The 16,721-nt window shown below is 28.3% G+C and overlaps 3 protein-coding genes across 4 annotated transcripts; 2 read left to right on the top strand and 1 right to left on the bottom strand.

Annotated features, from left to right (window-relative positions):
- Positions 1–5,901: 5,901 nt before the first annotated feature.
- Positions 5,902–6,997, top strand: LOC126834660 (DNA-3-methyladenine glycosylase-like). Its single transcript, XM_050566756.1, has 3 exons — positions 5,902–6,032; positions 6,116–6,441; positions 6,520–6,997. Exons 2-3 carry the CDS (start codon positions 6,129–6,131, stop codon positions 6,897–6,899), a joined length of 693 nt encoding a protein of 230 aa, XP_050422713.1. The 5' UTR covers positions 5,902–6,032; positions 6,116–6,128; the 3' UTR covers positions 6,900–6,997.
- Positions 6,998–7,391: 394 nt separating this feature from the next.
- Positions 7,392–13,036, bottom strand: LOC126834658 (protein CLEC16A homolog). Its single transcript, XM_050566750.1, has 18 exons — positions 12,742–13,036; positions 12,544–12,672; positions 11,910–12,043; positions 11,695–11,843; positions 11,286–11,542; positions 11,003–11,201; positions 10,532–10,681; positions 10,280–10,457; positions 9,759–10,013; positions 9,548–9,702; positions 9,297–9,458; positions 9,065–9,203; positions 8,834–8,994; positions 8,646–8,770; positions 8,108–8,223; positions 7,926–8,018; positions 7,746–7,852; positions 7,392–7,663 (listed from the first exon to the last, which is right to left on the bottom strand). The coding sequence occupies exons 1-18, from the start codon at positions 12,798–12,800 to the stop codon at positions 7,598–7,600; spliced, it is 2,634 nt and encodes an 877-aa protein (XP_050422707.1). The 5' UTR covers positions 12,801–13,036; the 3' UTR covers positions 7,392–7,597.
- A 319-nt stretch (positions 13,037–13,355) lies between these two features.
- LOC126834661 (ras-related protein Rac1) lies at positions 13,356–16,693 on the top strand. 2 transcript variants are annotated; one of them, XR_007685097.1, is made up of 8 exons: positions 13,356–13,611; positions 14,242–14,313; positions 14,989–15,106; positions 15,183–15,245; positions 15,326–15,460; positions 15,540–15,719; positions 15,986–16,146; positions 16,205–16,693. XR_007685097.1 is itself a non-coding variant. In XM_050566757.1 (7 exons), exons 1-6 carry the CDS (start codon positions 13,577–13,579, stop codon positions 15,693–15,695), a joined length of 579 nt encoding a protein of 192 aa, XP_050422714.1. In that variant the 5' UTR covers positions 13,356–13,576; the 3' UTR covers positions 15,696–15,719; positions 15,986–16,693. The 2 variants fall into 2 exon arrangements, 1 of the variants encoding a protein (XP_050422714.1); XM_050566757.1 differs by having other exon boundaries at positions 15,986–16,693.
- The last annotated feature ends 28 nt before the right edge of the window (positions 16,694–16,721 follow it).

Genomic DNA, 16,721 nt, shown 5'->3' on the forward strand with positions numbered 1-16,721 from the left:
CACATCTTTAGATCAGCACACTCAGGTATAAGTGTAAAACACAATTTTAGAACACAAAAAATATCAAACAAAATGCTGAGGTTGCGGGTAAAAGGAAAAGTAAATGTTAGTGTTATGCGAACGGGCTTACTCAGCGTAGGCTGAGGCAGCCAGGGTGTAGACCCTGGCTAAGGTCCATTCTCCTCGTTAGCCATATGGCTACTATATTTTGTTTAATAAAATGAGCCAATTAAAGTTTAGTAAATATTGTTATTGTATAAAATATTTGTTATTTACGCAGTAGGAGGCTTCAGGGGTTTCAGTCCACTTCCTTATTGACTAAGTTGTTATTTTTTAAAATTCTTATAGCAAATTTCTAATATTCAGAAGCACTCAAAATGATTGAACAAATATTTTGATTTAGAATAATTGTTTCCTTTAAATTATTATTACTCACATACACTAACGATCCATATAGCGATAGTATGGCACACAGGAGATATGATTAATCATGCGGGATTCAACTGTATGAAATGTATATAATTTATTTTCTAAAAAAACTATAAGAAATATGATTCAACTTTCCTCGCGAAATACCTTTTCTTCGTTTCTTTTAATAAATAGTATTTTATCTTTTAATTACAAATATTCGATTTCCATGCCATACACTGTCGTCTTTTACTTTTTGCCACCTTTTCGATAATCGGTTCCATATTATGTAAAGAACTTACAGCTGTATTTCTTTGTTTAAAAACAGCCAAGTGGCTTTTAGTCTATAATAATTGCCGTACAAAGAATGTCTCGCATTTTCAATTGAATCTGCCAATGAAAAAATTACGGGAATCTTTTTTTTTTTTTAATAACAATATACATTAATTAGCCTATGCCCCGTGACCGTTATAATTGAAATAATATTATTGCATATATTTTTGTATATATTATGTTTCTATGTATTTTTATCCTTTATTATATCTTTTCTGTTGAACGGGCTTGAATATCATTTCCGGATTTCTGCGAATGCAAAAAATAAAAAATAAAATCTTTATCATTTTTCCGACTGAAAATAATACTGAATCCAGTGGAGCAATTGATTGCTTTTCGGATGATGTCCAATGCCGACAAATGACAGGGCAAGAGGGCGCGGCACAAGGTTCTTTATACTCGATTTGAGTATTGCCATTCAGGGACGAATCGGGACCACAGTGAACTGTTTGACATCAGATAATAATACTTAATTTTTGTTTTTAGCGTAAACATCCCGGATTGTTGACAACAGGCACCCGGAAAATAGAACAATACTATCATAATTCACTCATAATCACAGACCTTCAGGCTTCAAGTATAAAAATATAACTGACATATTCTTTTTTATAATAAAATCATACTTAATATATTTAATGCGTTTTTAATTAGTTGCTTTATTTTGAAAGATATTATATAAAAATCAAATGCTCAACGTAATATACTAAATATTTGATTATAATTACAAGCCTACACAAACATTTGTTGAATTGTATTCATCTATACATTTTTGAAATTTTGTTTATAATTTTAAACACATAGTTAAGCTTTAGAGTACAGCCTAATCAAAGTGATACGTCCTATATAGGTGCACTATATATGATATACTGGTGCACTATATATGAATAGTATACCTATACAGGTTTAATATATAGACGTTTGTCAATCTTTTTTTTTAGATTTTTAGATCATCGCGTAATACATACCGAAAATCCGTTTAAAAAAATGTTTCCATTTTATGCTATTGTAAATTATTAAGAATAGGTACGTTTTTTAAATAAATTATTATGTATATTTTTTTTAACATCCAACTAGTTGTTAATTTCTGTTTTAAAATTAACTTTAACCAGTATTGTGTTATAGAACAATATTAATGACCATCAATTAAATTTGGTTAAGTATCTAAAGTTGTAAATAGATGACCTATAAAACTTAAAGTAGGTGCCTCTCAAAAGCCATGATAAGTATAAAAATACAAAACATTAAAAATTACTGATGTAATAGTAATAATTCTATAGTATTTTGCAAAAAAATACAACTTTTATGTTTGTAGTTTACATAATATATATTTTACTACACTTAGCTTATGGATACATAAGTACATTATTATTTGCTCATTTCTCACGTCTCCTAATTTGAATAACGAGTGTTTGTGAACTCTCCATGGCGCTGCCTGAAGGGAACAACCAACAAACATAGTAGGACCAAATTGTATTGTTTTAAGCAGAGTTTTAAAACTTTACAGTGAAAATGGAAAACTACCGATTCTTCTGAAAAACTTAAAACTGTTTTAAAACTTTTATCTAATGAATTACCCAACTAAACATTTTCCGATCAATAAATGTGTCTGTCGAACAGTCGTTGTTAATCCAATACCTATAATCCCTCAACTCTGCATTGAATTTAAAGTACTATATTCCATAGGTGGTTGCCATTAACGATTTGGTTTTGCCCTAAGGGCGGGGAAACCGTAGTAACCGTTTGATACTATTACTATAAATTATAAAAAAGTAATTATAAAACACGCGTGGGCGCTTACCGTTTCGATATTCGTATAATATGAAAAATCATTTATCATTATCATTGTTGGCTTAGAATAATGAGCAGCTCGAAGGATATATATTGTTTGCAACCCCAAACTATTAACAGTTGCGATAAATACAATTTCTATATTTTATTAAATTCTCGTTTTTGTCATTAGAACGATATAACAAGATGTGAATAATTATTATTTTAGGCTATTATTATAATGTTATTGTATAATAATATTATACATTTAAAAAAATAATTTTGTAAGTAATCTAATAAAACGTACACACATACGACTCACTTGAAGATTGAAAGAATGTGTACAATATTCTTAAAATTTTATAAAATTATATATTTACAAAGTACTTAAACTTTGCAATTTATTTTCAGTCCAGACTGTTTTGGATACATGATATAAATTAATAATAATAGATATATTTAATTCTACGGTTCAAACTAAATTAATATCCCCTTTGAACACGGTATACAAGCAATATTGCATTATAATATTATAATTGAATTGTATTACGGTTTAATGAACTAGTACGTTTTAAATAGAACCAAACAGTTTGTTTACTGTCCAACACAATTACAGTAACGTATTAATGTAATAAATTTTGACATGTCAATCAATATAACCTAATAGGTATTGGTTATTTTGAATTTTCAATGCAATTTAGCATATATTAACGTAATAATAATTGAGCTGAGTTATATTATTTATGTAGCTAAGTAAAGTTTGGTTTTAATGTTATATGATTTATGTATATTATATCTGCATAATATAAAAGTACATGGAGACAAAAAAATATGTATAAATCTGAAAACTGTGGGTCGATTTCTAAGACGCCAGACCCTCACAAATTGTACTTACTTAGTTATTATGCTGTCAAATATAAAAAAGCGTTCACAAAAGTTAATAAATTCATTCGATTTTGTTTTTCTTTTAAAATTATTCTATCGCATTCCATACATATTGTGTTCTAAATAATTTACAACGTTACTTACCTTTCTTAGCAACCTATAATACCTACCTTTGTTTTCTTGGTAATCTATAAATAATTATATGTAATAAATATGTGACTAAACCGTAGGGTTGTTTTGTTCGCACTTCGTGGGAGGTGTTTACTTATAGGACTTAGGTGCTTATTAAATATTTAAATTTGAATAAAGTAAGGTTATGGAACAACAAATACGATAATAAAAGTGGCGACTTTAGAATTTAATATTCTTTTAAAATCGTTCTAACATGAAACAATAATACTTTATAATTACATAGAACCTGCCTCCCTTTTGGCATGAAAAACAACAACTTTACTGTACACCCTTTTATTGTTTATTTGTATACTGTTGTTGAGAGATTCCATTATAATTTCGCAGTATTTCATTAACGAATAATAAAATATAAATTATAAATGAAAAAAATATTTTTTCCTGACCATTCATTTAGGTATATTACGGTTTCTGGCAACATTATTAAGTGTTCTGGGACCGGTATACATCAAACAAAAAACATTAGATGATGAGAAAATATTAAAAATACTCCGAACACACAAATAATTATTTATTCATAGGTACCCATTAAGGAAAAGGGCACTGAACTTAAAGCTTAAGCATAAATAACTATTTTTAGTTTTGTATCCAGGCAATTTAATAGATATAAGCTTATATCTAATCTGATTGCTTTCAGTCAAAGCCTGGCGGTCAGATGAAATTTTAGTAAGACTATAAGGGTTTTACTTCGACTACCATAAGTACCCTAAAAAGAAAAATGTTGTCATAGGGTACCCACAATGTCAATAAAAACCAATTAAAACGTATGAAAAAACCTAACAGACAAATTAACAAATCTTCCGACTATATTTGTTCACAATCTGTAACCAATGGAAGTACTTGTAAGAATTATTATAATATAAATCAATAGGATCGTTTGGTGTATAGTCGAATGAACTAACTGTTGCTTAAACACCGTTTAAGTTACGATTCTGTATGATAAAATATTTTAATGCTAAGAAAACTAATGAATTCAAAGAATCCGAACTTACATTTGCTCACTCCGAATACTCGGAATCAACAGTACCTGAAAGTATACAATACTTGGTACCTGTGCTTGTTTCTGTGAATTTTGTGCAATATTGTTGTTATGAAGCTTTTAATGCTCCCCCCTCCTTGCAAGAGTGACAGAAAATAAAAAACTGCTCTTCTTGAAATGTTTATTTTAGTTCTATTTATTTAATGTTACATATTTTATATTTTTAGCATAAAATACATAATATAAAGTGCAGATAGGTTATATATAAGCATTACTTTCGTCTTTCCATTACCTGTAGGCGCAAATTGTAATTTGTGTCAATAATTGTAAAAAAAAAACTATAAAGTTACAATTGTATGATTACAGCTATTAAACACGTTATTCTTATTTGTATTCACTATTTAATTAATAATAATATTGTAATTAAAAAATGATATGAAAATGATACCTGTAGATGCTGTAGGTATTTCTAACCTCCTTAAAAAAATATCCCATGTCCACTAGTTAAAATGATTTTATAAAACTCATAACATACTTGTGTACCTATATATATTTATGAACTCAAAAGTAATTTATAGAATTTTTTTATGAGTTACCTACCTAACAATGAACTACAACATTGTATATTAGCCACCGAAATTATAAAAAGACTTAAAGAAAGTTTGAAATTTCATGTGACTCGTGGTGCCTCGTTTTAAATTTCAGAAAAGTAAAACTCATACCTTCAACTTTTACCCATTACAGTAAGTTAAACACTTGTACTTATTATTTAACTTACATTTTACAAAATACAAGCTAAGACATATAATATTTTATTATGTTCATCTTTGAATTTATTTGGAACATTTATGTTAAAACATTTTCATGAGAACTTTTAAAATAAAAGTTTTATTAAAAAAGATATTTTTTTTACACTTATCTACTTAAAATTAAAGTTACAGAAAAATGTTTTGTTAAATTATTATTAACTATTAGTGTTAAAGTTAGTTTAACATGAAAGATGACAGATTGGTAAACAGACAGACTTATTGAATAAATGACTCCTTGCTTTGATGGATTGTCTAATAAATAATTGGACCAATACAATTCTTTATACAGTAACCTATTAGCGGCTGTGAAACTATTAACTTTATACTATTTGTACAATGTAATATACACATTATATGTTAATAAACAAATAATGGCTGCAACGACTTGAAGTACCAGTGACCCTTTTTGAATCTCATTTCAAATTTCGTTTCATTTGTTGATTGTAATCAAATGTTCTTATCAATTTTTGATCCATGATAACTGATAAGCGTTACGATTATTTAAACAAGTTTTAAACGGTTAATCATTTTAACATTAGATTATTATTTATTTTGTTTTGCTACCTAGTTCTAACTTCTAATTACGTTTTTATAAATTAAACAAACTGAATGTCTTGCTCTATTGTAATGTGATCATAATATTATATTGCTATAAAGAATAGGTAATTTTTATGTTTTTAGTTTTATAGTTAGTTGATAGATTAGGCAAAATTTCTAAAAAAAATAGAATACAATTTTTTTTCAGATCATCATAAAATATGGATTCTGGAGATACTTCAAAATACTTCCAGAGTACTTGCAAAAGGCTTGCAGAAAGTTTTTTCAACACGTCATGTGAAGCATTGGCTAAAAATCTATTAGGGAAAGTCCTTGCTCGACGTTTAAATGACGGATGTATAATCAAAGGTAGAATTGTAGAAACTGAAAGCTACTTGGGCGGTGAAGACGCTGCGTCTCAGTCTTACGGTAACAAAGTGACTCCAAGAAACGAACCTATGTTTATGAGTCCGGGAACGGCATACGTATATTTCACTTACGGAATGTACCATTGTTTTAATATTTCAAGTCAAGGTACAGCTTGACAGTCTTAACTCTTGAGAATTAATTTGAGTTTCCCATTACGAATAAGCATGGTAACATTTTCTACAGGAGAAGGTGCCGCAGTATTGTTGAGAGCTTTGGAACCTTTAGAGAACTTAGAAAGAATGACTGAACTCCGGAAGCGGTATCGTAAAAGTCCAAAAACTACATTAAAAACTAAAGATTTATGTAATGGTCCAGCAAAATTATGCATAAGCCTTGCAATTGATATAGAAACTTGTAATAGACAAAATCTTATTTCTTGGGACGGTATGTGGTTGGAGGATGATGGACAAGATGATTTATGTAAGACTATAGTCGCTGCTCCTAGAATTGGTATCAACTGTGAAAAAAAATGGCAAAATAAGTTACTACGTTTTTACATTCATGATAATCCGTATGTCAGTAAAATAGAAAAAGCTAAAATGGAATTTATGCAACTTCCATAGGATTTTTGGTTCTTATAATCGATTTTAAAATTACGTTTCATAATATCTAAGTTATCCAAGTTCCATGTTATAATAGATTATGATTTCAATGGTTTTAATAAAGCGAGTATATTTTATACTTATATTATAAAACGTAATGTAGAATTTCTTGTGATTTTTATAACCTAAATAAAAAAAACAATTTTATTTTCATTTTTTTGTAAAAACTAGATTTATCTCTTCAAGTTTTTGTTGACCAAAAATTATTTTCACAAAAATCATCTGTAACTAAACACGTCTAATTGTTGTCAAATCTCATTAACCCAATAATATCCACATTTCGACTTGCTCACAGACAATAATGTATGCAATGAATTCAAATTTTTTCCTTTGTATTTCACTAGATACTAAAAAATCAATTTGTATTATAATAAAATAAAATAGTTTATTCATATAACACTATAATACACAATTATATAAATATATGTAATGAAATAACAAAATAATACATGATTAACAGTAAGTAAACAAATAAAAATAACATTCTACCACAGATATAAATTAGGAATTTGAATAATATATTATACAGCATATTATTTTTACTCCTAATTTTTTTAAACATAAAACAAAATACTAGTTAACATCAATATTGACCACGGCGAATTATCCTAGAAAAAACTGTATAATACTTTTTTCAATAACGAGATAATAACATTAAATTATACTGTTTCCACTCTGCCTTTTCGTTTAGGTTTATTTTTTTCTTGTTGTGAAACTAATGAAGACTAGTGAAAAGAATACATTCAATAATTATTATTAGAATGATAATATAACCTCCTCGACATACTAATTACTAATTATTGTTACCTTTCGAGAACTAGAACTATCTTGCTCATTATATCCTTTAGTGCTCGGGGACTGATCTCTGGAGTGTGCAATACTACTACAGTTCGATTCGGCGCTATAGTCATCACCTAAGTGCATAACATTTTTTAGTAAAAAAAAAAATCAAAATGTTTGATATTTTAACATTTTTTTTTTACTTACCAGTGGAGCTCATTGAAATTGAGTATGGTGGAATAACACCTGATGTATGTACCGCCACTTCTGTGAAATGACTTTTTAGCCCATGTCCGTGTTCTAGAACATTGTAGCAATTAACATCATATAATACAAATTTATCTGTAATTTAATTAACACAATGTTGATTTAATAATTTGGGCACTAACTTGATTTTGGAACAGAATTGCAAGGGGCGTAGTTTGTCTCGCAACTAGCCATTTCCAATAAATTGGCTATCTGGCCGAGTTGTTTTCGCCTTGCTTTGACACGGCCATTTAACAATCTGATTTGTAAAATAAATTAGAAACACACATTATTTAATACTACTACATGACTAATGAATGATTAATTTCCTTGTATTTAACTTTTAATTAATGAATTGACTTCAATAGTAGTAAAGAAACAAACTTAATACTTCCAAATTTTGTATCGAATAATAACTATAAATTCTATCTAGTTAAACCCTATTAACTTAATTAACAACATAAACTTCTTAGCTCTTAACTAAAAACTATTATTTTAGTCTGAATAAGTGTAAAATAAATATTTTAAATTATTTTTTTTGAATGATAAATACTTGAAAGAAATCGATATGCAAATTCTACACTAATTTGCACAAACACAAAGATAGCGGACTAGCAAACATTTGGAATTTATATGTATTTTACAAAATATTATATAAGATAAAAAAAACTGCATCATTACTTTTGTCTGGCGGCATTACATCGAATATGATCATCAAACATTAACTTCACAGTTTGAGAAATTCTGAACTTTGCACCATGCATTGTAATATGTAGTGTCTTTGTTTCATTGTCAATTTTGGTAACCTACAAATAAAATATTTATTAGTTTTTTTTTAAAGATTTAAAATATGCAAAATGAAATATTACTTCAGCGTCTTGAAGATAACACGAAAGTTTACAAACACCCCAACCGAGAAATCTACTATGTGGTTCGACAAGCACTAATTGACTGCTAATAATCGATAGATACCTTCTAGTTTTCGCGCCATTTTCGGCTATCAGCATACACGTTATCAAATCATTGCCATCTAAATATGGTATTTTAACAAAAAATAATTAATGTTTAACAAATTTAAAAAAAAATAAAACAGTAATTACTCAAGTTAATCGGAGTGTCAAATGTAAAACACTTGGTTCTATCCACTAGGGGTAGTTGAGTTTCTTCTTTTCCTTCGTAGGTCATCAATAATTCTCTTATTAAAAGAAATGCACATATAAAATGTCTTGTTCTTTCAACCTAATTAAATAGATTATTTGAATAGGTAAAACAACACTAGTTCATACAAGTAAAATGGCGAAATGTAAAATTGTTTTTTAAAAAAATGCTTACGTCACCACAAGGTAGCCTTTTGGATAATGGTATTCCTGTCATCGGTGAGTGAGCAGGAGGAAGTAATAATGTTGAGTCACTCATGAGTCGCTGAACATCGAGTTTATCTCTATGCATTTCATTGTATTCATCTTCAAACAATTCTAAAAACATTTCTTCTTTCTAACAAAACATACATTTTAAACTGTTAATAAAACAAGTAAATTTGCTTACTGCTGCTGTAATGAGCATATATATTATATAAGACATACTTTGAAATATTGCCGAAGAATAGGTAGAATTTTTTCTTTGGCGTTAAAAATAGTAGCGACATGTTTATCAGATAGGAATGTTTGTTTTTCTTCTATGGTAATTTCCTTAAGTAATTTAATAGCCATCTCCAATGTTACCGAACGCACATAACAACCTAAAAATTACAGTTGTCAATTATACGTTTACAAGTTTTGTATTTGATTTACATACTCGATTCAGACGATACTGAAATTATATTCACCAACTTATCAATAAGTTCTTCTTTTTCATCTCGATGTACAAACAACATAGAAGATTCTTCACTAAGATGACCTGGCGTTAAAAACCCTTCGTACAGTTCTTTGGAAACACCGGTATTTTGCGATAACGCATACAAAAGGCATATTCCAAATAATGCAGAACTATCAGATTTCTCTACTTCAAGTTGGCTATATATAGATTCCAAACATTTGCTACGTGAAGGACCTAACAAAAATAACGAGATCAATGCATATTGTACATAATAAAAATCATTAAAGAGGAAACGTAACAATCAATGAAACATCATACTTATATGGTTAAATTTTATTTTAGTGATGAAATCTTTAATTTCAAAACAACTTTTATTCCAGATTAATATCATGAAAATATTTTAAAATTAAAAATGTACACCTTATAGTTATTAATGCAACTCTCAATTTGGTAAAACTTTTTTTAATAACAAATAATTAAAAATATTATATTATATTTACCTTCAGTTTTAGTCATTCGGATTTCTTTTTCTTCATCTGTGATATTCATGCACGCAAATAATTTCAGTTGTTGTACATCAGATTCAGATGAATTACTTTCCAATTTTGTATCTTTTTCTGAATTGTTATCCAGCAATGCCACTGACGCTTCATCTTGTAATTTAGGTTCTTGAACAGTCTAGGTAATTAAAAAACATAGACGTTATTACATTTTTAGTAGATATTTGTGTAGGTATAAAATGTGTTTATTACTTGACACATAATATGGAAATGACTGTCTAATAAAAATTTAGCCAACGGCGCAACTAATTTCTCTTGATGAATTATCAAAAATACTTGAGTCAGTAGAAATAAACAAATATCGCCGTTCATTAATGGTTGTTGTTTCACAGCGTCCACAAACTGTAATGTATGAAATGGGGTCTTTAGTGCTACCATAATGGACTAAGCCATAAATTATCATATTAGAGTTAGATATTAATAGCATTCAATACTATAAAGTTCTATGCATAAACAGTCTAAACCACTGTCACTTAATATTCACTAGATGACAGTACCTAAACCATTATTGTATTTAAAAGTTATCAATATTTTTAAGATCATGAATAGACCAAAATGGGTTTTCGGGTTCGTCCATGATTGCACACACACTGAAGGCCTCAAACGTGGACACAATTATAATGATGTAAAGGGTTAGTCTTAACTCGTATGTAGTTGACTTACTTCTTCAGTTTCCACAATAATATATTTGTCAGGAGGTGCTAAAGAATGAATGTAGTATGGTATAAAAAGCTTTTCCATTAAATGTTCAACGAGGACCTCGTTCAGCATTTCAACTTGTAAGCTCAAAATATCATTTAAATAGTGCAAATCATCTATATGAGAACTAACTAGATCTGCGAGTTTTACCCTGTACTGATCTCTAAACATATAAAACGTAAAATTAATCACTTTAAAAACGAAAATAAATAATTCAGTTTAAATACATATGAACTAAAATATTTACTGTATTGTTTTTTGTGTATCTACATCGACTGGCTTAGCCCTGGCACTTGCATCCAGTTCTAATACATGTTTTCCCATAAACCATACCAAATTTCCAAAATAAGGAGCACACGTCTTATCCCGGATAAATCGTAACATGCTTTTGTCTTCGACTTTATAAACATTTAGCGTCAACGTACGAACGTAAGTGCGTATCATTGAGTCAGGGTGGTTGAAAAATTTGATTGCTTCTGTGTACAAAGGAAAGTCATTTGTAGACTAAAAATCAAAATTAAGCATACTGATTATAGTTTAGCAATAAAAATATTGAATGATATCGCAATATTGATATCATTAAATACTTAACAATATATATTATTATATTATATAAATAACATTGTTATTATTATTTAACATAATACGTTACAAACCTCATTGTAAAAAAAATGTATGGTATTTAAGTTGAGTTTAAAAGACAATGTTTTTAAAAAAGATATGTAATACGCCAATACGTCCTCGTCTGAGAAATCCAACTTGTTTATGATAATTGAATTAACATGATTATTGCTGAGCAAATAATCTAAAAGAAAAACAATTTAAGTAAGTAAATGAAAATACCAATTAACTAATTATTTATAACACTTACATAATGCAGTCATGTTTCTTATATTTTCAAATATAATATTTAGTGTTTGTAGCAGTTGAACACAAACATAGTTTCCACATTTTTGACCAAGTATTTGTAAAAAAAAGTTGAACATGTTATTTTCTAAAAAATATCTGAAAGCAATGAAAAATTAAATCCAAATAACTTGGTTAATGCGATACCCAACCATCTAAAATTGTTATTATTGCGTATTTAAAGGTTTTAGAATTCAATTAGTTTATATCTAAAAGACGGAAATCTGAAGAAATAATATAAAATTCAGAAATTCCAATTACAAATTAAAATGTTTAAATACACTAATACCCAGAAATAACAATGTTAGTTGCATTGTGAAAAACAAATTTATATTTCAAATAACTATACTTGACAATTATTTCAAATTTACTAATCAAAGTGGAAAATAGAATTAAATTAGGGAACATACTTAACATGTATGATAAAAAAAATAATTGCTTTGTTGATAAAGATATCAGTTTGTTTTAAATTTTAAACATAATATAAAATACATAGATTATTAGAATAATAATTTCATGGAGAACTGTTAAACGCAGATTATTTGAAATTTCATATAATCTGTGGTTAAAATATAATTCTTATTAATAAATGTAATCACTCGAATATAGCTGGACTGTTTTGGTCACCCCAAATTAGTATTTCAGCCATGCTTCTGAATGACTCGACTATTAAAATTTTATTTGCATCGTTTACCAATTGGTTTTTATTCAATACCGTGTAAATGTATCTAAAAACAACAAACGAGTTAAATAATTGCCATAAAATTACTTTCTTATAGGCAAACTATAATATTTACTTTAAATATTCCAAAGAGTGTAAGTTTTCGGGCTTGACTAACTTTTTTGTTCGAAACATGGTTAATTTCTAACAGATTTTATTAACAATTATTTACAATACTGCACACAGTCGGAATTATTAAAAAAAATTACATAAATCTCACATATTGAATATGGTATAAAGAAAAAAAAACCACTAACAACAAAGAATCTCTGTCAGAGATCATTAAGAGATCGGAAATGCATGATTTTTGGCTCGAGACTCGAGCGTTGTGCGTTTCAACAATTGAATTGATATTATCAAAAAAAACAAAAACATTTCCTTGTGGGCAACGTACATACGCCTGATGTCATGTTGATAAATCGAATCGATGATAACGGTCGGTAAAGTTTTCCCACGCGGAACAGCTGATTAAAATTGTCCGGACATTTTTATTACCGTAAAAAAGGCTAACAAACTGGGAAATTAAAATTTACAGATTTATCGACATGCCTGTGGTCTAATTTGCGACATTTTTTCATCGAGTTCGTTTGGAAAATCGGTAATTTCCACGCCAACGTTGGGCCGAGGCTGCCTCGGATTTTCTTTGCCATGACGGCGGTTGTTCCATGACAGTTGTTTTTTTTTAATTTTTTTATTTACCGTGGGTGGAATCACTGGAATGTCCTTGCACTTGCCGTAAGTCCCGAAATCACCACCACCAGTTTTGACATTTTCCGATGTTTGATTCCCACATCAATAAAAATCATTTTGCGGCTAATAAAAACGACCTGTACATGTTAAATAATAGCTGGACAACGTGCACTGCGATTTACCGGTAGTACTACTGATCGGATTCGGATAGGCCGTGCAGAATGCAAGCGATCAAGTGTGTTGTGGTTGGCGACGGGTAAGTTCTGCTCATCAAACAATCGTTTTAAACTTATTCGTTTTCATTATTGTTATTAATATTAATAGCTATGTTAATGTTGATAATTGTTTACGTCCGGCGCCAATCGCGGTCTACTCCCTTTTTGTCAGCCACCGTTTCGCGCTCGACAATATACCTATTGCTATTTACACACCTATATGGAATGTATTTTGTCTCAAAAACTCGCAATGCTCGTCATTGGGGATTAGGCCTATATTGAAAGATAACGTTTATGTATGTATGCGTGTGTGTGTGTGTGTGTACACTGACATATATTATAAAAGTTGTATAACTCGTTACATTCGAATGTGCGATAGTAACGATTATCCATTCGTCGGCTGGTGAGATACCTGTACACCAATTCAAAGTAGGGTGGCTAAAGATAAATTTTTTTTTTTAAAAAACTTCTCTTCCGGTTAGGTGTACAACACCTTTATACGTGTTGCACACCGGCCGAGTGATATTCCGATGAGTAATCTGACATGTGATACACACCTGTTTGATTGTACACAATTTTTCTTATAATTTGTCAAAAGATATTTTCAATTGATAAAGTATTATATTATTAAAATAAATATATAAATAATAAATTGATTTGTTTGTTTTCAGAGCGGTCGGTAAAACGTGCTTGCTCATCAGTTACACAAGCAATGCATTTCCCGGAGAATACATACCAACTGTGTAAGTCATTTGAATTTATTTGTTTTTTTTTTTTCATATTAGGTTCTCTATTATTATTTTTTTTTTTTAGTCTTGTTAAATGTGATTTTGTGTGCACAGAGAATAAAAAAAGGAATTTTAACTATGTAAATCATTCCTGATAATATTAATTTATCAATCTGGTTACGTTTCTGAATATTTGTTTGTAATTGTTTAATTGAACAAAATATGTTTTGACACCGTCTTATATTTTGCTTATTTTACTGATTTAGTTGTCTAATTGTGTCTAGTTATCTGTCAAAACTCAATTGTGACTAATACATAATGATTCATCGTTAAGTGATTCATGCCTCTTCATTTTAACTCATTATTTTATAATTTATTTACTTACCTAATAAATAAAAAAATCAATATGTTTATTTTTTTATTGTTTCTTATTGAAAACTGAACAGTATTAATAATTATTATATAATTTTTTTTTTTTTTTTAATAAATAATTTATTGACAATTTGATAGTAGCTAAAATCCTTATGCTCTAATAATATTGATTTAACAATAATTGAATAATGTTAGCTAAATTTAAAAAAAATATTATTGTTAAAGATGTTGACATTTTTAGAACAGTTAACTGGTTTGGCTGTTGTTTTAATAGCAATACAAAATACATTATTGGTTAATTACAATTTTTTTTTTTAGTTTTGACAACTATTCAGCCAATGTTATGGTTGATGGAAAACCTATAAATTTAGGCTTATGGGATACTGCTGGTCAAGAAGATTACGACAGGCTTAGGCCTCTTTCATATCCACAAACAGTATGTTATTCACTAAATGAATTAACCATGTTTAAAAACAATTTTTTAGCATTCATTTTTTTTTTTCTTCCTACAGGATGTGTTTCTAATTTGTTTTTCTTTAGTAAATCCAGCATCATTTGAAAACGTTCGAGCAAAAGTATGTTATAAATATTTAAATACAATTGAAAATTATTTTTTTTTATTAATCTTGTATTTTATTATTTTGTATCTGCGTAGTGGTATCCAGAAGTCAGACATCATTGTCCAAGTACTCCAATTATATTAGTCGGCACAAAACTCGATTTACGAGAAGACAAGGAAACGATTGATAAGCTTAAAGAGAAAAAACTCACTGCTATTACATATCCACAGGTTTGTTTGTAGGAATAAACTGTAAGCATGTTTGTATTTGTGTATTAATATTAATATCTTTTTCCAATATAAACACTAGGGTCTATCAATGGCCAAAGAAATCGGAGCAGTAAAATATCTGGAATGTAGTGCTCTGACCCAAAAAGGTTTAAAAATTGTATTTGATGAAGCCATTAGAGCTGTTTTGTGCCCTGTACTGCCAGTCAAGCCAAAACGTAAATGCGCAATAATATAACAGTTGCGGCTTTGTGTTGTCAACGGTAAGTGTTGATTTATTTGATTAAATGCCAAAAATGTAATTTTTTTACAATTTCACTATGTATACTAAATCTCAAAAAAAAATAAAAAAATAGTTACATTTGCTAGCACTGTAATAAGTATAAAAAAAATAAATACTGTTAATTTATATATTGCTTATATATTTTACAATATTTACTATTAGTAATATTAGTATTATTACTATTTTACATAAAACTGTTAAAATTAAATCTAATTTGTTTTAATTTATAAAATTCTTATCTATAGGGGACTTTATATCCAACAGTGGATTGTCCGAAACTGATAACAGTCAGTTCTTCGATTGGTATACATGTTGTCGCATGTGTATAACAACTAACAAAAACAAAAGTTCTTCCTGCAAAATAATAATGCGCACATAATTACTATGTTATGTAATGTATAGTACGGTAAGAAATTTATATATATATATATACACACATTTATATATATATTATTATTAACTAGGGACCTATTTTCTGTTGAACAAACTCGTGGCCTAATTTTATAGTCTAATCATGTAATCTAGATAGCTTAATAATTTTTATGTAAAAATTTTTATTTAAATATATTCTGTAAGTTAAAAAGATTCTGTAATTGTAAATTAATACAACCGATATAAATTATATTGTGAATTTTTTTTTCTGATTATTTTAACAATTTGTTTTATTATTATTCTTTTTTTTTTCAAGTTGCCCGGTGCTACTTATTTTCTGTATTTTTACTGAAACTTTTTTTAACTTGGTGATTTGGCCAGAAATTATGTATCTCAATAACTCGATATTATTATTTTTTTTTTGTTTTGGAATAAATAACCATATTATATATTTAGTCTATTTATTATTTTTAGTTATTAAAAAAAAAAAAAAAAAGAGTTAAATACCAGTAGAATTTTTATTATCTTATTATTGTATTAAACGCAACAAAACTAGATGATGTTTATTTTATTACAGTTCAATAAAAGCAAGTGTTATATTTATATATT

The sequence above is a fragment of the Adelges cooleyi genome, unplaced genomic scaffold (assembly GCF_023614345.1).
Source record: "Adelges cooleyi isolate 19-005CV unplaced genomic scaffold, UGA_ACOO_1.1 ACOO_flye_CR_arks_rails_tigmint_CR_PRNA_21, whole genome shotgun sequence".
In the NCBI taxonomy this organism is placed as follows: domain Eukaryota; kingdom Metazoa; phylum Arthropoda; class Insecta; order Hemiptera; family Adelgidae; genus Adelges; species Adelges cooleyi.